The sequence below is a fragment of the Toxorhynchites rutilus genome, chromosome 2, assembly GCF_029784135.1.
Source record: "Toxorhynchites rutilus septentrionalis strain SRP chromosome 2, ASM2978413v1, whole genome shotgun sequence".
In the NCBI taxonomy this organism is placed as follows: domain Eukaryota; kingdom Metazoa; phylum Arthropoda; class Insecta; order Diptera; family Culicidae; genus Toxorhynchites; species Toxorhynchites rutilus.
This window is the reverse complement of record NC_073745.1, coordinates 245,818,872-245,840,946: the sequence shown is the minus strand read 5'-3', so window position 1 is coordinate 245,840,946 and position 22,075 is coordinate 245,818,872. Positions and strand designations below refer to the sequence as shown.

The 22,075-nt window shown below is 36.0% G+C and overlaps 1 protein-coding gene across 1 annotated transcript; it reads right to left on the bottom strand.

Annotated features, from left to right (window-relative positions):
* Positions 1 to 8,348: 8,348 nt before the first annotated feature.
* On the bottom strand, positions 8,349 to 9,537 carry LOC129767729 (microfibril-associated glycoprotein 4-like). Its single transcript, XM_055768885.1, has 4 exons — positions 9,394 to 9,537; positions 9,220 to 9,344; positions 8,848 to 9,092; positions 8,349 to 8,785 (listed from the first exon to the last, which is right to left on the bottom strand). Exons 1-4 carry the CDS (start codon positions 9,525 to 9,527, stop codon positions 8,384 to 8,386), a joined length of 906 nt encoding a protein of 301 aa, XP_055624860.1. The 5' UTR covers positions 9,528 to 9,537; the 3' UTR covers positions 8,349 to 8,383.
* Between the last annotated feature and the right edge of the window lie 12,538 nt (positions 9,538 to 22,075).

Below are 22,075 nucleotides of genomic sequence, written 5' to 3'. Positions count from 1 at the left end.
GCTTACCTAAGCAGCTTTTGGTGCCAGAGTTTGTTATCCCGTCTTAAGTTCTGCGCTTTTGAATCGCACACACAGTTGGCCTGCAGCTTGCCTTAAACCCCTCGCTCCCGTTGAAGGTTATTAAAAGTCAGATAAACTAGACAAAAATGGTTCCTATCGAGACCGAAGAGCTTGAGATTTCAGTTTTAACGAGCACTCATAAGTTACCCCTTATAGCTGCGGCCAACGACTCTTGAATGTTTTGTTCGACACGTTTTTCGACAGCTTGTTTCCAACGCAGCCTGCGAACGTAACCCTCCTCGCTGACACCTCTGCTGCCCGAGCATCGAGATTCTGTTGCTCGAGATGAATGGAAAAAAAGAAGTCAGCAGCCATCATCACCGTGGACCAGCGCGCTTGCCCAGCTTAGACCGATCTAGCTTGAATGTTATCGTTTAGATAACAGATTCGTGGAGGAGGCAAACGAGAATACCGAAATAACTTTTTAACATTGATGCAACTCGCCATTTTTTTTCTCTGTAAAATTGCTCTCTGCGATGTCATCGTCTGTCGCATTCCCTCCACTAACTGGTTGGGAGCTACTTATCGGCATCGCACGAATAACGGGGGAGGTGAAGAACACCAGAGCATCACAATATACACAGAAGGAAGGCGAAAAATTATATGTAAATATTCATAAAACGTGTTTTGAAGAATAATAACAAAAATGCTATTAATAAAATTATATAAACATTTTGATATCCACTTGATTTGACAGAAATTATTGATTCCAATAACAATAATAGCAATTTATGACACAATAAATTGAGGATTTTACTCGAGTGTGAGACAATGTGTCTCTTCCATTCTCGTCGACTGTTTGCTTATTCTGTTTTGATCTTGTGAACTTCCTCGAGTGACAATGATCACCACTGAGGGATTTTTTCTCTCTCTTCTAGTTAATGTTGTTGTAGCGATACGATGAATGAATTTGTGACCAGCTTGAAGAATGGAAAAAATTACCACAACCGGTGGGATGACACCGACCGTTGTATGCGATTATGTATGGAATTTATCTGTGTTGGGTCTATGATCATTCAGTTGACCGAGCGCGGTCAACAATTTGCTGAACTCAGAAGCCGCATTAGCACGGGATCGGAGTGACCGAAGCCTAATGCAAATACTGGAATGAATTTGAAACTTGAATGAGAACAATAAGAAACATGTATTCTATTTTTCCAAATATCTGATACTTACACATTCAATTCCTGTTTCTGGTCAAAAGGTTTTTCATCGAGTGAAAATTACTACTCTGGTACTGTTGGAATCTATTCACCTTGTTAGCGTTTTGAGTAGTTAGTCCTATCTATAAATACAGCCATTTCATGACAAACTGATAAAGTGGTTCTTAGATTTTTGTCAAAGGTAGTATCGGGCACATCGTGAAAATTGTCCAATTTCAAACGATTATTGCTCAGTCATTTCATGATCGATTGATGAGATTTTTGCGTCGATCGATTTCTGCACTACATAACAATTTTTAACATTGAATAAAACAATATTTGTCATGAAACTAACTATCGAACAATTGAAAAATCTCAACCCCTATCCTAACGGAAATATCCACTTCTGATTGGTCGAAATTGACGACACTTGCGGCGGCTCATGATCTTACAGTTATTGGTCCGTTATTTCCTGATGGATTTACGAGATATTTGCATCAATCGATCTAAGCGTTCCATAACAATTAATTACAATGAATAAACTTATACATTATATGAAACTTACTATCGAACAATCGAAAAATCTCCAAACGGAATACCGTTCTGAATCATATTTCGGACGCTTAAGGCATTTGATGCAGAAAACAGATCTAAACTTTATGCACAAGTACTATTTGGTTGAAATTTTTACTAAATTAATTTACAATAAGCTTTTGAGCTTTCTATTTTGGTGCCTATTTGATTAAAAACATCAACAATTATTGAATGAAAATGTTTTTCAATCGAAGCGGATAAGAATCAAATTTCGGACATTATTTATGAAAAAAATCAAATTTCGGACGGAGTGAATTCAAATTTCGGACACTCGGTTTGCATAACGGTTTCTTGTGATTTTACGCTCAACTTGTATTTCTGTCACTTGTATGTCTGTCACTAATGCAATAAAATGATCAAACATGGAAAAATGAAGTGTTCGGGTATTTTGGTTATTGTTAAAGGTATATCTGAAGATGTTTTTTTTCCATTTTTGAGAGAACGAATAATCGGTACCTTGAAGGTGGTATCGGTTCTAAAGCAATGGCGTGTCGCAGAACGAATTCCTACGAATATTTTGAAACTTCAGGACAACACCTAAAGCGTTACATAGGAGTTTTTGAAAATTTGAAAACAATCCAAAATGGCTAAATCGGTCGATTAATTCCTGCGATATCGATATCACCAGCTGAAAAAACATGGTTTCGAAAAAAACGCGTTCAGAAATTCGTACAACAATACTGTATCCCTTAAGGTGATCTCATACTTTTGACTGTAACATTTCAACGAAATCGAATATCGAAAAATCGTTTTAGGACGAAATTTGTGAGGGCATTAGCTTCCCAAAAATGCGAAAAAAAAAATTCGATTTTTTCGACCTTCCTGACCGGGGTCTCCTCTTAACCGCAATAGAGCCTGTTTTGATTTTCATCTGTTTCGTTCGTCCCTCAACAAATATATTCTATTACTATTAATTAACATGATGTTTATTGATATTAGTTACAATATTACTAGTCTATATTTATGTATCTCAAATGCGCTCTCATCCATCCGCTTCCATTCGCCCACATCCGCTTTGCATGTTGGCCAAAACTGATTCTGAGGATTTCCTGAGGATTTTGGATTTTGGGTTGCAGCAGTACGGATAGATGATCCTGCTCGAATGGCATCCAAAGCGTCTTCAACTTTGTCCTTGTTGTATTTACGCTTCGCATCCATAATAAACCTGGAAACACACATTGTAGTATCACCAATTTTAACTGTCCGAAATATGAATCGTAGGAAAAAAAATTCGAATCAAATTTCGGACATTTTATTTTATAATTTTTTGGAGAAAAATTACAATATACTTTATTATGTTTTATAACCAACTGTGAAACACTTACCAAGCAATAACAGTTAACTGATAACGATGATGATCAGGAATAAAACACGAGAGAAATTGAACTATTAATAAACGGTTATATTCTACCTGCTCACGCTAAGCGAACGTCAAAAACAAACAATAATGAGTAGTGCTGTTAGATTTTTGCCTACTATGTTATAATTTAGAAGTAAATCTAATATAAAATGATAGTGAAACCAAGGGGATAATCTAAAGAATCAATTGTGATATTAATTTCACCGTTATATCATCAGGGCATTAAGCATTTCAAGATATTATTACAAAGTGTTCGAAATATGATGCTGTCCGAAATATGATTCAGAACGGTACCTTGTTTCGATTGGTCGAAATTGAAGATACGGAGAAATCGGTATACATCGAAGTAGGGGCAACTTTTGTCCCCACCGAAATGTGTTTCCTAACAGAGATTTCTAAATCAAGGTGCCTGGGATAATGGGGAATTGGGGGACATTTTTTATATTGCAAGTAAGGTTAGTGATACGATTTTTACTAGCAAATATAATTTAAATGTGGAATTTTAATGTTGATTGCTTCGTGAAATTTCATACCAACGACCGATCGTGTATTGTGAAACGTTTAGTACAAGTGTAAGTGTAAAATTGTACATGGTAGCAGTTGTGTTAAAATGACTTGAATTGTATTTCAATTTTCATAAATAGAAAAATAATGTGTGTTACTGCTCGAGATCGGAACGTCTGGTTTGAGCTGTCTGTTTTGTTGTGTTCATTTTTACCCAAGGAAAGTTCAAAATTAAAGAAAAATTTTAAAAATGAAAGAATATTCGAAAAAGTTATTTCCCGTATGCTCTACATATCGTATTAGGTGTTGTTAGTCTGATTAAAATTCACATTGAGGTATAAAGCATCGTGTTACGTTGAGTTTGAGTCGAAAATGAAACTGGGTTGAATAAACACTCAGAAAGTAAAAATTATGAAAGAAAATTACCTTTTCCTTTTTAAATATATCTTTTTTTATCTTATTATTTTCTCTATAATAGAGTAAAATGTATTATTGTGTTCGATATTGATAATTATCTTATATTAGATTGGTTAGGTTTCTTTATTTCATCCTTACAGACCACAAGAGGCATCTCATCCAAGGCCACAGAGAACGATGTTCATCATATATCATTCCACTTCGGCATCTTCTATCGTGATACACACCATCCAACGACTAATTACCATCTTTCTGTCATCATCACTCGGTTGTAAACACTGGTGGAGTAAACAAACAATAACCAAACAACCAAACAGAACGGCCCTTTCCAGGGCCCCCAAATCATTATCAAAGAGTTGAGCGATGTAATTCAAACATCCAAAGTCAGCATGCAACATATAGCCTAACGGCATCCTACGTCAACTATGCGGTCGTGTCTCGGACACAACCTTCCTGCGACTTTTTATTAGGGTGCCCCATTTACATTTTAGGGTGTTCCGAAAATTTTTTTTTACACTTGTTCCCAAAAAAGACTTTTTTTCAAAAACTCATAACTTTTGAACCACTGAACCGATTAAGATAATCGACATGTCAAATTGAAGCCAATGAGCTAGCCTTTTATTAAAAAAATGAAGAAAAACTATTTTTTTCGTAATTATTGATGGTAGTACTCTTTTATTGTTTTCGTGGCTTTGAACTAGAGGGTGCTATATTTTTAAATGTTTTTTGAAAGCTGAGGATATTTTACATAACATATCTCGATATCAGAGATGCTTTTTTTTTGTTTTTGAGATATGATTTTTCAAAGTTAACCGGTGGTCCAAAAAATCATTTTTCTCCTTTTATCTAAAATGACTTTTTGAAAAAATTCATAACATTTGAACTACTTAGCCGATTGATATGATAGACATATTAAAGGGGTATTCTAGTGTAGAGACACGAATTTCGGACGTTTTTCCGAGCTCAGTAAAAATGAATCAAAGAATATTTTTAGTACCCATTATATCATTATTTGTTCATCTATGTTTTAACAATAAAACAAAAATTGAACGGAGAGAAAATATTCATAACTAGAATAGTTGAGAGCAAATGAGTGAGAGGGTTTAAAAAACAGTGTGCCATGGCGTACGAGATTCCAGCCCTTCTGGTTATCTGATTAAAAAAATCGAACAGATTCTGAATCAGTAAAGATGCTGCTATCGCATGAACCTCGGACAAGTCAAAAACATATTTTTTGACAAAATGGCGGCCGTTTGAAAAACAAAATTTTTTTTCTTACGTTTCCCGATTGGTTCAAAATTACTATTTTGAACCAATCGGGAAACGTAAATTTAAAAAATATAATTCTTTAGAAGTTCATGCGATAGAGATGTCTGCAGATTGTATCCATATAAATTCGGCAAGATTCGGTTCAGTAGAACTTGAGATATCGTGTACGCCAGTTTAAAAAAACAAGTTTCGAGAAAAACGCGTTTGAAGTTCATTGTTATGGCCGTAGCAGGTTAGATACCGCATCAATAAAATGACTCTAACTCGGTAGACAATAGGATATTCGATAAGTCCTTTCTAGGGTATATTCTTGAATGCATTTTTTTTTCAAATTTCTAGACTAGAATACTGCTATAAATTGAAGCCAATAAGCTATTCTCCTTTGAAAAAATATTACACTTGCGGGAATATTGAATTCTGTTCGCATACGTCTAGTCTAGTCTCATAGGAACAAAGACTTAAAACATTAAATTTCCTCAATAATAACTCAAAGACGAAAAATAACACCTCTCTGATTTTCGGATATATTATGTAAAAAAAATATCAGCTTTCCAAAAAAGATATAAAAAATAGAGCGTCCTCTATCTTTAACCGAGAGAAGTATGAAAAACTAACTCAATCAATAATTACAAAAACGAAAATCCAAAATTTTCGTAAGAGTAAAATTTTTTCAGAGAAAACTAACTCCTCAACTTCGATTAGATATATTGATCATCTTAATCGGTTCAGTAGTCAAAAGTCAAAAGTTATGAATTTTTATAGTGGAGAAAAGAGGAAAAAATTGTTTTTTCGAACCATCGGTTAACTTTGAAGAACCATATCTCAAAAACGAAAAAAAGCATCTCTGATGTCGGAAAACAATAAAAAACGACTGCTATCAATAATTTCGAAAATAAAATCAATATTTTTTAATTAAAGGCTAGCTCATTGGCTTCAATTTAATATATGGATCATCTTAATCAGTTTAGTTCAGTTCAATTCAAAAGTTATGAATTTTTGAAAAACGTCATTTTTCAAAAAGTCAAAAAGTGGAAGAAAATTGATTTTTCGGACCACCCTAAAATGGAAATGGGTACCCTAATAAAAAAAAAATATATACGGGTCTAATGTTTCATAATACACGTGATCGTCCGGGAAAAAAGTGATCATAGGGTAATTTTTTTGATTTTGAGTTTTTTCGGGATTCGAGACCGGAAAACCCTTAAACAATCGATTGAGACCCATTCGAGGTCCCTAAGTTCCCTAAATACTAAAGGTCAATTCAAAAAAAATATTAAAAAAAAAAGAAACAAAACATTACGTTGGTTTGATAGATAGTTATCGGAGTCGTCCAGCAAAAGTAAACAATTATCATCGGGTGGGGGAATATAATCGCCAAGTTCTTTCTCATACGAATTTAGATACATTGGTTCATGCTTATCGAATTTACTTGTCAATTCTCTCAACGACGCATACGAATCCATTACTTTGCACATTACGACTAATAAGTATTTTAAATTGAATGAAATGAATTAAATGACGTCTTTGCTATGACAAAATCAAAAATACTAGTAACACGAAAACCGCAAAGTGATAAGAAATGACTCAAACAACCGATATAATATAATAAACCATGGAAATGTCGATACTTTCACCCAAAGTAACAAAAACAAGCAAGATTGAATCGTATCTTGTGCCCAAACCATTTCACTAGTGTGACAATATACCACAGAAGAGATTGCATCCAACACGAAATCTTGACAACAGATGTTTCCGTAGTGTAAACTTCAAACGCGTTTTTCTCGGAAACTTGTTTTTTACCCTAAGCCTCCTTTCTTCCCGGACGATCACAAATATAATTTCATTAATTTTCACTGTAATGAATTGTTATGGAGTGCTAAAAATGATTGATGCTAAACTCTCGAAAATCTACCAAAAAAAGACTGAACAATTATTGTGAGTACAAGAGGAAGTTTGTATCTCCAATTTCGACCAATCAGAATGAGGTATTTCCGTTTTCGATTGTTTGATAGTTAGTTTCATATAATATATTATCTTATTTTTTTTTATCCCATTTATTTATTTATTAGGCTCATTAGCATTTTAGCTGTAACAGAGCCGGGTTTAATCGTGTACATGTACATATGTTCATGTTTCTATAAATTGTAAATTACACGTAGTTAGTAGTAGCCATTTAGGAGTTAAGTTTTCTGTTCCATTACATTATGGTAAATTACACAGTAGTAGCCATTTAGGCGTAAAGGTATTCTTTCTGTTCTTCCATTGTTCAGCAGACCGGACAGCGGAGGCAGTTGATATTGATCCATTGTTGGGTTATTTATAGAACAGCAGCCCGATGTTTCTTGCAGAGCAGAGCAGTTGTATGGATGAATCGATCTTTGTTCCACCGTGGATCGATTTCCATCGCTGATGATGGTTTCGTAGACGTAGTTATTCTATAACAACACAAAGATGGTCAATTGAGGGCCCTGAGTTTGAACTCACGGTCGATCGCTTGGTAAGCGAACGCGTAACCAAGTGACTATAAAGACCCCCAAATATTATCTTATGCATTGTGATGAATTGTTATGGAGTGCTAAGAGATGCAAAAATTTCGTAAATCCACGTAACGTAATCCTACGTCAAAATGTTTCGAATGTTTGAGCATCATATAGACGAAACGTTACTGTACTGATTTTTTGAAGGTTCTGAGCATCAAGGGAAGCTCTGGGTATCAGAATCGGGTCAGGAAATGATCCAGGGACCTTCTGAATGAATGAATGAACCGTCGAATCAGGAGGATCTATCACTAGTGCCCACCGTCGATAGCTTCGACTGCTATTGTCAAAGTTTTTACCATAACATATAAGCTATGAGAATTATTGCTATTTCTTCTGAGTCGGAAATCACATTATATTATGAACACAAACATTTATTTTATTTATGGTTTTTATTTCTGGCGAAATTATTCATTTATCAGTATTTTGTAGATACCATACAATTATTTTATGCAAATACTACTCGCATTTTCATTACTCTAGCCGGATATACAATACAATTACTTCGTCCTTCTGACCATCATACGAGTTTTCTTCAGCATTTCCGAATCTCCCTTCCATTTACTCCAAATAATTAGCTTATTTGGCTCAAAACTGGCACCAGCCGGAAGATATCTCGAGTTTAAATTACTGTAATGACATGATTTATACCACCATGCGCCAATATAAGTCACCGCGCAATTGTTTGGGTTTTCGTCGTTATCATTGTCAAATGTAGAAAATTTACTGTTAACATGATAGCTCAAGCTGTCACCAGCGGTACCATTATACGATCCCAGCTTCGCTAGTTTGTAGAACTCTGCTTCCCCAGCCAGAGCGAAACTCGAGTAACGAGCTGTGGCAATTTCGCCCATGAAATTTTCAACCACAACAGCAAGCTCATATGGACCAGCATAAGTAATCTGAATAAAGAGAAAAAAGTAGAAAATATCACTATCCAGTCGAATGGGCATGATAATCTCACCTGATGAATATTTTCCAATCCCAACCAAAAATCTCCATCAAGCGAACCGAAACCGTCTTTGTATTCATTCCAGGAACGATAGAAATCAACGTCTCCGTTGTATCGATTTTGGAAAACTGTCCAACCACCGCCTTCAAACTCCTGATCACAGAATACCTGAAACGGTTTCCGAATGCCCCTGGAAGTGTCAATCATGTACACATCGGAACTTTTCTTTTGAACTTCGTCGCATGAAGCAGGAATTGCTGGAATCGACAAAAAATCCTGGTTCGAAATTACAAAACAATGTTTAACAAAATTTGTATCAGAGGCTATCCTCAACGCAATACTGGGAGTGAAATAACGCACGAAGCATGAAAAAAGGTGATTAACCTGTTTTGATATCACTTGTTTCATCCAGAATTTTATGCATATTTTGTATGTCTCTTGCAATCTGCAGGACATCACTTCGCAGGTTCTGAGCGGTTTCCGTTGATTTCAGTTGCGATTTTACGATACTGAAAAAAAATAGTTCATCCAAAGGTTTTGAAACAACACAAAACTTACGCAGTTTCAAGTGAGTCCAAACGAGCTGCGAGTATTTCATAGCCAAAAGTACTACACGATTGCGGTGTCTCTTGTGCGTACACAACCGCTAAAATGAGCGTGCAGATAAAAACGAAAATTTGCAGTTTCAGCATCTTGCTTGTTCTCCAGATTCCGAACGACTGGTCGAATCATTCACAAGCAGTTGTTTTTATACTATCATTCTTCGGGGATTAACAGCGGTAGTAAACCATACCCGTTAGATAAAAATGTGGTAATAAAGGGGTTTTGTTTCCTACAATCGATAAGAATCACATCACAAGAATCCAATTTTAAACATTTTTCGGCAATAAGATGTTTCATGAATTTTGATTGATTCCTTCCATCATCTAGTGAAATTTGCTCCACTTCAGGAAATTATCCAAAATGAAGTCTATACATTGTGTGTTGTATCCGGTGGGTCCCAATCGTAGCAGTATTTGTTATTTATGATTTATTTATTAGTCAATTCATCAACAGGCTGTAAGGGCCCAAATGATGTAGCTTAAATCTACACACGAATAATGCATCTCGGGAGATATCTCGAGTTCTTTTTTTTTCATTAATCTAATAATTTTCATATTTTTTTTAATCTATTTATTTTTATTAGGCTTTTTTAGCAATTCAGCCGTAACAGAGCCGAATTTATCGTATACATTTTTTCCCATGTTGTATATTACATTTTTAGGCGTGAGTTTATTCCTATCTTATCGATACACATTTTATCTGTTACACAGTAGCCGTTTGGGTGTTAGAGTATTCCTATTCTATCGATGCACAACACATGTCGCCTTTTTTTCGGCGTAAGATTATTCCTATTGTTGGAATGTTCACGGTTGGGCTGTACACACTGTTGATTAAATTTTTAAATTAAAAATTACTTAAAATGACATGATTTATACCACTTTGCGTCAATATAAGACACCGCGCAATTGTTGGGGGTTTCGTCGTTATCATTGTCAAATGTAGAAAATTTACTGTTAACATCGTAGCTCAAGCTGTCACCAGCGGTACCATTATACGATCCCAGCTTCGCTAGTTTGTAGAGCTCTGCTTCCCCAGCCAGAGCGAAACTCGAGTAACGAGCTTATACATATCGTTATCCGTACACCCAAAACTAATTTGCCATCCTGATTTATAACATTAAATTAGCTTAAAATTAACAAAAAATATGCTACCATCCCATACTAGTCGGTATTTGTATAATATACAGGGCTCTGCATAATCATAGTCAACTGAGGATAGTCAACTGACTATCTGACCGTATTCAGTTAGTAATGACTTTTGGCTTCTTCACGCAGTTTCTCCGCCAAAACGACTGAACAGTCAGTCGGGCGTTTAGTCGCTATCTCCCTCTCGACTATATCATTTCATTCTTCCCAGTCAAATTGTCCTCATTGCATTTTGAAATGACTTCCCCCAAAACGAATTCATTCCTGTCTTTCTCTCTCCCATGTACGTGTGCATGCATCGATGTTTGAGTTCAACGAGATTTGACATACGCTACAGGTGAGCTAGATTCTTTTGTATCGTACACGAAAATTACTCACACGTATAAAATAGCGTGCAGTGTGTGTGCGCTATTTTTCACGCTATTTACTAATACTAATGCGAGGACCTTTATAGCATACTTGAGAAATGTATAATTTCGTTGGTTTGAGTTCACGATGGGTAGATAATAAATCGTCCATTGATGAGGTAACTTCTTTTTTGCATTAGAAATCATGTTTTCGTTCCTCTTTATATGAACGTAAAAATAAAATTGCGTACCCGGGTATAAATTTCGTTCCTAGGGGAGTAGAAATGTGGATTGAAGTCAGTTGAATGAAGAGGCAGATTTGTATTCATTAGTCGAATCAGTTAACATAACCACTGACAGGACTAGTTCACCAGTCATCCTCGCTAGTCAACGCTAGTCAATTCATTTTCTAGTCAAGTTACTTTTTGTTGTGTGCGACTGCCGAAGCAGTTCTAGTCGAAGCAAAGCTACTGAGAGTAGAGTCGGTCTTCATTTTTCACCTTCGAAGATTTCGAGCCTTGATACAGGTCGGACTCGATTATATGCAGACTCGATTATAGTGATTCGATTATATACAATTTTGGACTCGATTACATACAGTTTGGAAAAATATTCTCTTTAATTTCAAATATGGCTTATTTCAAGAAGAAATGTAACCTTTCAACGTTAAGGTGAAGTTTAAGTGGCTATTACATGTACAGTGGGGTAAAAATCGTAATTTTTGAACATATTGCTCGAGTTTTCACCAGGAATTGTTTGTATCGATATTGCAGCCAAATTAAGAAAGATAGACGTTGAAAGTCAAAGAAAAAATTGTAGAGCGGTTAAAGACCTTCAATTTAATTGATAGAAACAATTTAGTTTAATATAATTTTTTAGGATAAAATTAATAATAACACATTAAAAATTATTAACTTTTAAGTTTTTCACTTCCAAAATGTTATTGAAATCCACTAATTTAGTTGTTCCACTACTATATCCTGTACTAAATTTTCTCATCTTTCAAATGAAATCATCAGAATCGTCTTCCGTAGCGTATTTTTTAATGTAGAGTCAGGTTGAGGCAACAGAGTCCGAAACAAAAAAAAAGTTATATATCTCTATCATTGTTGAAATTCGAACATATGCGTAGGAGGATTTTTTTCATCAAAAATGATCGACTATCACTTCCTGAGATAATCTGGATAAATTTAGTTTTTTCATGTGAGAAAGGTGTCTTCTGACTTTAAGGGGATGCATCAATAACCAAATTCCTCTTTTATTTTCAAAAAACGAAAAATACATGCAAAAAAAAATTTCTGACTCGATTATATACAGTGAAAAGACGATCTCATTTGTGGAATCTGACGCTTCATTTGTACAAGTTTGTCCCAAAACGTGCAGTCCTTAATTTGTTAAGATCCAAGTTCATTTTATAGTGTGGTGTAATATTCTCACGTAATTGTGCAACAGCCCCAGCAGCTATGTGGATAGCGTAGTCGTATCAAATAGCTTTGCATTTCAGTCTGTTTTGGTTCGATCCCATGCTTGGCATCGTTTGGATGACGTAGGACTACGTCTTTGATTTCTATATAGGGGGTCACTCTACGAAAAATGTAACGTTTATTAAGAGTTTTCAAATGCATATTACGCAGAATCGTTCTTACGATATATGTTATAATATATACCATTAGACGGCAAATCTATCCACATTTTTTTCGCCTGAGACATCAACAGTGGAAATAATAAAACAAGTGAACAATTTAACAAATAAAAGAGGTATGTTTTGCGAGCGGGTGCGAAGGTAAATCATGTGTTATGCATTCTTTCTTCCAACTTCGCTCCCATGAATGTTGAATGTAACACAAAATTGCGTGCAATGATTCGTTCTATCTAACAAATTAGCAAGGTGTGAAGTAATCAGATGCAAGATTCCATCAAAGCTACGAGGAAAGTGGCACACATACAGTGATCGTTCATTAATTAGGAGGAGGCAGCGATTATCATGCGAAGATTTATTGAGATATTAATATTCTTCATGACTCATATTCATAATTCTCGATGGTTCAATTCCTTCTATGATAGATTGAGCAGTAGAACCAATACGACATGATTGTGATAGTCTGCAAACGAACATTATTTCACAGAAAAAGCTACTGCTTTCAATACCTAATAATTAGAATAAGACAATGGAAAGAAGTCACAATACCATAGCTACCCAAATAAAGCAACTTCATGATTTCATGTGCATTTTAAGAGATCGTGAGTATTTTCAACTTGTTTTTTCGTTTCTTCCCCATAAATTTCATATTCAATGTAATCAATGACGATATAATTTTTTACCGATTCACATATACTTCATCTATCATTCCAATCTGTTATGTGTCCCACTGATATTCATTAATCATTTTCAATTAGACAGTTGAACAACCTGCCAGAAGCTTATTGTCTTTCTTTGTTCGTTATAAACCGTTTGAAGGTTATGAGTACAAACAACGAACGGACCTTCTCAGGGCTACTATTTAGAGTTTCAAAAAAGTTAAACTAACAGATTTCTGAACAATGAAAAAAATTACATTTAAAATAACCAAGTGTTCTGAACAATCACAGTTCTACGTCAAACTTCCGTCCATTCCCCTAGGCTCAGACCCTTCTACTTTTTTCCAAGCTAACCTTCAGTATAAGAGGAAGAAAGGTCCATAAATACAAATATTTTTTCAAACTCTTGAAAATGATGCTTTCATTTGTTCACCCGGCTGACTTCATCCCGCCCAAAATGGTTTTTTGTTATGTATACCTTCAAATATCCACGTTTTCTTACTAAGCGAATGGTCATGGGTTCAATCGCAGAACTGTTCATTGATTGATCTTCAAATTAATCCTTTTTTATACCATTTGTTTATTTATTCAGGCTCATTTGCATTTTAGCTGTAACAGAGCCGGATTACAATCGTGTACATGTCACATATTTAGTCGTATCTATAAATAGCACATTACACAGTTGCCATTGTTCGGCGTAAGAGTACTCCTTCTATACCATTGCATACATTACATAGTAGCCATTTAGGCGTAATAATATTCCTTTTGTTCTTCCATTGTTCAGTTAGGCCACCGGACAGTGGAGACAGTTGATATGATCATTATTATGTTATTAATAGAACAACAGCTCGATGTTTCTTGCAGAGCAGTGCAGTTCTATGGGTGCATCGATCTTACTTCGACTGTGGATCGATCTCCATCGCAGATAATCGTTATTATTAAATAACGATCGAAACGTCGTTATTCTGTCACAACACAAAGATGGTCAATTGAACGCGCAACCAATGTGGCTACGAAGACCACCCTAAATTGACCCTTCACAATAATATCCCCTTCATTATAATAGCAAATTATCACCCTAAATTGACCCTTCATTATAATATCAAATTATTTTCAAACACAATTCTCGTTCAAGATTTTTCAATCACTTGCAAACAACATGTTCCTTCGTTACATTGAATAGTGGAAAGTGGGGCTGTTACGGACGGAGGTAGTTTCCGACAAGGCTTTTAAAAAATAGGTGGTACAATTTTCAACCAAGTTAAAAATATAAGTAAGTTAGCAGCCCTTCCAACAACAGCAGGCATATAGTTTGACAGCTCCTGGTCGTTATTACTTACGAAAATAACACAGTGCCCTTTTTCGTACACGTTTCGAAACTTGTAAGCTTGAAGTTGTAAGTATTTCACCAATACCTTTGTGTACGATTTGTGAAAATTGTTGGAATGCATTGAAAATTTATCTCGAAAGCTATTCCGGTGGCCTTTTTCGCAAATGACATACACTCGGCTACATGCGGTTATATACTTTTTGTACCAGCACCATTATTCCACATCTCATAATCATTCTTTTTTTGACATCAAATGAAAACAACAATGTCAGTACTTGCAAGTATCAAATATCATAATACATGTTATTATTGTGCTCCCGTGGCCGAGTGGTTAGCGTCATAACTAACATGCCGGGTGTTCGGGTTCGATTCCCGTTCTGGTTAGGGGAATTTTTCGTCAAAGAAATTTCCTCCGACATGCACTGTGATCACGCGTATTCTAGAGCTTGCCACTCAGAATGCATTCAAGGCGTGTTATTTGGCATAGAAATCTCAACTAAGTACTAATAAAAATGACGCAAGTAATACTACGTTGAGACGGCGAAGTTCCTCTAGGAACGTTAGTGCCATTGAAGAAGAAGAAGAATACATGTTATTGAGTATTGTCTCAGTGGAATCGCACTTCTAGACATCGCTCGTGCAACGAAAACGAACCAGCAAACAAGCGCGACTTTCACTATGGTTAAGCATGCTATTCCTCATATAATTATTGTAGCGGTAAGCAGTTAAATGTTCTAGGGCAAAACATACTCTATATGTATTTGCCCTAAGGTAGATAATGGGTATGTGGACTGAGCTGATCTTCAATTCACTGATTTCACTTTCCCTGATCTGAGGAGTTCCGGGCTCGCATATTCGTCTGCTGATAGCGTAAAAAGGTGTAAGTGCGCGACATTTTGATCGTGATTAGTTTGTTCGTGTTAGAAGGTTTGAAGTAAGAATTTTTGGAAGTTAACGTTTTGTTTCCAGATATTAAATTTTGTAATTATAGTAGGATAATTTTGTGTGGCGCGTAGAATAAAATTGAGAAAAAGCGTGATAGTGCTACAAGTATAAACAGGTAACAGAATTGAACAAATTGTCAAGATAAAGTCGATCAAAGTGCTAATGTGCATGTTCGATGTTTGCCGGCGATATTCTCCACAGGCACCGTTGAATTGGGACAAAATAATTGTCCACCCACAGCAGCGAAAATTAGTTTTATCTCAACGCAGCGAGCCATGAGAGAGCTACTCTCAAAAGCACCAGATCAGCAGCAACAAATTCACCATCAGCAACAAGATTCAAACGGTGAGTCCGTTCCAATTGCTTCTTCTGTAGAGGGTGGCGTCCGGTGAGGACGCCACGGAGATTTTTGCCTTGAATCGCCCAAAGTCGGGAAATTTGGTTAGCCAGACAAAGACGCTTCCAACAAAAGCCATTGTTCCATGGCGTAATTCGTGAACAATGACATACCCATAAAAGTCCCGGCACAAAGCACAAAACACTAACATATTGAACAAAGCACAACGAAACTTAACAAAGTCATGACTGAGAAGCACGCGCACACAGACAGTAGAACAGTGAGAGAAGAAATAGATAGGTCTAAGGAATAAAACATTTGTAACCAAATGTAAAATGTTAATTTGTTGTTCCTCGATTAAAATTACAAAACTAAATTATTAAAATTTAATGTTTGGGAATCCGTTAATTTCGCGTGTTCTTTTTGGTTGTAATCCGTCTTCCGCTTCGCGGAATTTGAATTATATGTTCGTTTAATTCCATTGGGGTACGCTCTCTGGCGGAGAATAGTGACCTGGCCTGTGATGAGATTCACTCAGGCACGGGTGAAAGCTACCGTTTTCTTTTAGGTTCGTATGAAGATTGATGAGGCTTTAGTTGGTTGTTGAGGTCTAGCTAGAGCATCGTAGCCTGGCTGGAACGATCCGTGCTTCTATCACGGAAGTAACAGTACTGGAACTCGCCCTTAAAGGGAGTCTCAACCGGGCAATCGATCTTGGCGGGCAGTCTCCTTCGGGAGTGGCGCTTAAGCTGCGCGCTTTTAGAGGATCGGCCAGCCCACGGCTACATATTGGCGCCCAACTGCAGGTTTTTTTGTCCTGATGATAGCATACGTTTCGATGATTATTTGTTTTAGTGGCGTCTCAAATTATGAATGAATGTTGTGGAATTCAATGAATTGTTGTTTTTGTGTTCATTATTAGGGTCCAGAATAGGTTTATTTATTTATGCAACATATTATTTGTGTTGCTGATTTTTTTTTGGAGAATATAGGCCGCATATTTGGGAATTTATGTTGAGAATTTTTGGAGGTTATTTGAGGAAAGGTAAACTGATGTGCGATTAGTGGAAAATATATTTCATAGTCGGGATCATTTTCGAGATAATAAATACAATATTTATTATCACTATATTATTAGATACATATACATATTCATATATTATATTTACATTTATTATATTATATATTTATTTATATTTATACAGATTTTTTCATATACATTTTTTTTACAATATTTATTACTTTGTATGTACATAATGAAGATATTATTTGTTTTGTTCACTATTTAATTCAAAATCAAATAGTGTTGTAAGTGTATGTTGACTGTGAAATCTTATTTGTGGTTCATATTTTTGTTTAAGAGCAATCATGTTTCCTCATGCAGACCATTTAACAAATGAGGAAGTCGATTATGAGTTGATTATTCGTGGTAAGGTTGACGAAACTAAAAAAGAATTAGAGACAAAATACCATTTGTTCACCCGGCTGACTTCATCCCGCCCAAAATGGTTTTTTGTTATGTATACCTTCAAATATCCACGTTTTCTTACTAAGCGAATGGTCATGGGTTCAATCGCAGAACTGTTCATTGATTGATCTTCAAATTAATCCTTTTTTATACCATTTGTTTATTTATTCAGGCTCATTTGCATTTTAGCTGTAGCAGAGCCGGATTACAATCGTGTACATGTCACATATTTAGTCGTATCTATAAATAGCACATTACACAGTTGCCATTGTTCGGCGTAAGAGTACTCCTTCTATACCATTGCATACATTACATAGTAGCCATTTAGGCGTAATAATATTCCTTTTGTTCTTCCATTGTTCAGTTAGGCCACCGGACAGTGGAGACAGTTGATATGATCATTATTATGTTATTAATAGAACAACAGCTCGATGTTTCTTGCAGAGCAGTGCAGTTCTATGGGTGCATCGATCTTACTTCGACTGTGGATCGATCTCCATCGCAGATAATCGTTATTATTAAATAACGATCGAAACGTCGTTATTCTGTCACAACACAAAGATGGTCAATTGAACGCGCAACCAATGTGGCTACGAAGACCACCCTAAATTGACCCTTCACAATAATATCCCCTTCATTATAATAGCAAATTATCACCCTAAATTGACCCTTCATTATAATATCAAATTATTTTCAAACACAATTCTCGTTCAAGATTTTTCAATCACTTGCAAACAACATGTTCCTTCGTTACATTGAATAGTGGAAAGTGGGGCTGTTACGGACGGAGGTAGTTTCCGACAAGGCTTTTAAAAAATAGGTGGTACAATTTTCAACCAAGTTAAAAATATAAGTAAGTTAGCAGCCCTTCCAACAACAGCAGGCATATAGTTTGACAGCTCCTGGTCGTTATTACTTACGAAAATAACACAGTGCCCTTTTTCGTACACGTTTCGAAACTTGTAAGCTTGAAGTTGTAAGTATTTCACCAATACCTTTGTGTACGATTTGTGAAAATTGTTGGAATGCATTGAAAATTTATCTCGAAAGCTATTCCGGTGGCCTTTTTCGCAAATGACATACACTCGGCTACATGCGGTTATATACTTTTTGTACCAGCACCATTATTCCACATCTCATAATCATTCTTTTTTTGACATCAAATGAAAACAACAATGTCAGTACTTGCAAGTATCAAATATCATAATACATGTTATTATTGTGCTCCCGTGGCCGAGTGGTTAGCGTCATAACTAACATGCCGGGTGTTCGGGTTCGATTCCCGTTCTGGTTAGGGGAATTTTTCGTCAAAGAAATTTCCTCCGACATGCACTGTGATCACGCGTATTCTAGAGCTTGCCACTCAGAATGCATTCAAGGCGTGTTATTTGGCATAGAAATCTCAACTAAGTACTAATAAAAATGACGCAAGTAATACTACGTTGAGACGGCGAAGTTCCTCTAGGAACGTTAGTGCCATTGAAGAAGAAGAAGAATACATGTTATTGAGTATTGTCTCAGTGGAATCGCACTTCTAGACATCGCTCGTGCAACGAAAACGAACCAGCAAACAAGCGCGACTTTCACTATGGTTAAGCATGCTATTCCTCATATAATTATTGTAGCGGTAAGCAGTTAAATGTTCTAGGGCAAAACATACTCTATATGTATTTGCCCTAAGGTAGATAATGGGTATGTGGACTGAGCTGATCTTCAATTCACTGATTTCACTTTCCCTGATCTGAGGAGTTCCGGGCTCGCATATTCGTCTGCTGATAGCGTAAAAAGGTGTAAGTGCGCGACATTTTGATCGTGATTAGTTTGTTCGTGTTAGAAGGTTTGAAGTAAGAATTTTTGGAAGTTAACGTTTTGTTTCCAGATATTAAATTTTGTAATTATAGTAGGATAATTTTGTGTGGCGCGTAGAATAAAATTGAGAAAAAGCGTGATAGTGCTACAAGTATAAACAGGTAACAGAATTGAACAAATTGTCAAGATAAAGTCGATCAAAGTGCTAATGTGCATGTTCGATGTTTGCCGGCGATATTCTCCACAGGCACCGTTGAATTGGGACAAAATAATTGTCCACCCACAGCAGCGAAAATTAGTTTTATCTCAACGCAGCGAGCCATGAGAGAGCTACTCTCAAAAGCACCAGATCAGCAGCAACAAATTCACCATCAGCAACAAGATTCAAACGGTGAGTCCGTTCCAATTGCTTCTTCTGTAGAGGGTGGCGTCCGGTGAGGACGCCACGGAGATTTTTGCCTTGAATCGCCCAAAGTCGGGAAATTTGGTTAGCCAGACAAAGACGCTTCCAACAAAAGCCATTGTTCCATGGCGTAATTCGTGAACAATGACATACCCATAAAAGTCCCGGCACAAAGCACAAAACACTAACATATTGAACAAAGCACAACGAAACTTAACAAAGTCATGACTGAGAAGCACGCGCACACAGACAGTAGAACAGTGAGAGAAGAAATAGATAGGTCTAAGGAATAAAACATTTGTAACCAAATGTAAAATGTTAATTTGTTGTTCCTCGATTAAAATTACAAAACTAAATTATTAAAATTTAATGTTTGGGAATCCGTTAATTTCGCGTGTTCTTTTTGGTTGTAATCCGTCTTCCGCTTCGCGGAATTTGAATTATATGTTCGTTTAATTCCATTGGGGTACGCTCTCTGGCGGAGAATAGTGACCTGGCCTGTGATGAGATTCACTCAGGCACGGGTGAAAGCTACCGTTTTCTTTTAGGTTCGTATGAAGATTGATGAGGCTTTAGTTGGTTGTTGAGGTCTAGCTAGAGCATCGTAGCCTGGCTGGAACGATCTTCTATCACGGAAGTAACAGTACTGGAACTCGCCCTTAAAGGGAGTCTCAACCGGGCAATCGATCTTGGCGGGCAGTCTCCTTCGGGAGTGGCGCTTAAGCTGCGCGCTTTTAGAGGATCGGCCAGCCCACGGCTACATATTGGCGCCCAACTGCAGGTTTTTTTGTCCTGATGATAGCATACGTTTCGATGATTATTTGTTTTAGTGGCGTCTCAAATTATGAATGAATGTTGTGGAATTCAATGAATTGTTGTTTTTGTGTTCATTATTAGGGTCCAGAATAGGTTTATTTATTTATGCAACATATTATTTGTGTTGCTGATTTTTTTTTGGAGAATATAGGCCGCATATTTGGGAATTTATGTTGAGAATTTTTGGAGGTTATTTGAGGAAAGGTAAACTGATGTGCGATTAGTGGAAAATATATTTCATAGTCGGGATCATTTTCGAGATAATAAATACAATATTTATTATCACTATATTATTAGATACATATACATATTCATATATTATATTTACATTTATTATATTATATATTTATTTATATTTATACAGATTTTTTCATATACATTTTTTTTACAATATTTATTACTTTGTATGTACATAATGAAGATATTATTTGTTTTGTTCACTATTTAATTCAAAATCAAATAGTGTTGTAAGTGTATGTTGACTGTGAAATCTTATTTGTGGTTCATATTTTTGTTTAAGAGCAATCATGTTTCCTCATGCAGACCATTTAACAAATGAGGAAGTCGATTATGAGTTGATTATTCGTGGTAAGGTTGACGAAACTAAAAAAGAATTAGAGACAAAATACCGCATTTTGCGGAATTTGTTTTTTAACGATGCTAAGGAAAAACGGAACTATCCATCACCATATTCGATTGAACAAGAGTTCGATCATATTTCGAGTAGAATTTCTAGTTTGGAGAAGACATTGGAAAAGGGACCCGATATAAAATCGGTTTCCCGACTTAAACATTATTTTTTGAGAGTGAAAAGAACTAAAGCTGATGATTCCCATGCACAGGAAATGCGGGAATCACTCAGTAAAAACATAAAAGGAATTTAGTTTATGTTCGTACACTCACCTTCAATTGGAAGTCAAATTTCCTCAAAATCTTCAAAACTAGAACGATTGAACGTTGCTAGAGGTATACTCTAGTAGTATCGTCTTTGAGGTCCGTTGTTCTCCCAGTGGGAAGCTGGGGAAGGAAGAAAAAGACAAGTTAAAAAGTCTTATTAAAGATCGTCATTAAACCTCACGATTTAATGCTGAACCACCACCAAAATCAGTAAAAATATGCTAATTTACCTGCATATTCAATCCGCACTAACAAACAAATCCACACCGCATAGCTGTTTACATTTGTTTTGACGTTTCTTCGGGCAGTATGGGTGAATCATGGTATTAGTGAAGTGTTGTGGTACCGATTATTGTAGTAGGGATGTTCAGGTTTCGTAATTTCGATATGTGTCATTTTTATCGAAATTATGTTCGATGTCAGATACATAAAGAAATTAGTGTTGGGTGTTTGTGGGTGTTGATTTATGTTATGTTTTGCTAGATATGACTCTGGGGTATGATGTTATCGACTCCACGGTTTTCATGTTGATGTTTGGTACGTTTATTTATTTTCAGTTGGCCAATTATATGTCGGCGTGTGAAAATGATTCATGTAGAATTTTTGTTTAATGTTTATGTTTTCTAATGAGAGACGCGTTTCCCAAAGTTAAGTATTGGGGGTCTTCATGAGAAAATAGTTCGGTGAATTATGATCTCGGTCGCTGTCCAATGTAAGTATTGGAGGATAACCGAGTCATAATGAACCTGATGAGGGAGAAGACATGAGATAAAATTGGGAAATTTTATTCTTATTGTCGATTTGGTATTGTTAGAGTTTTTTTTTTCGAGTTATTTATGTTA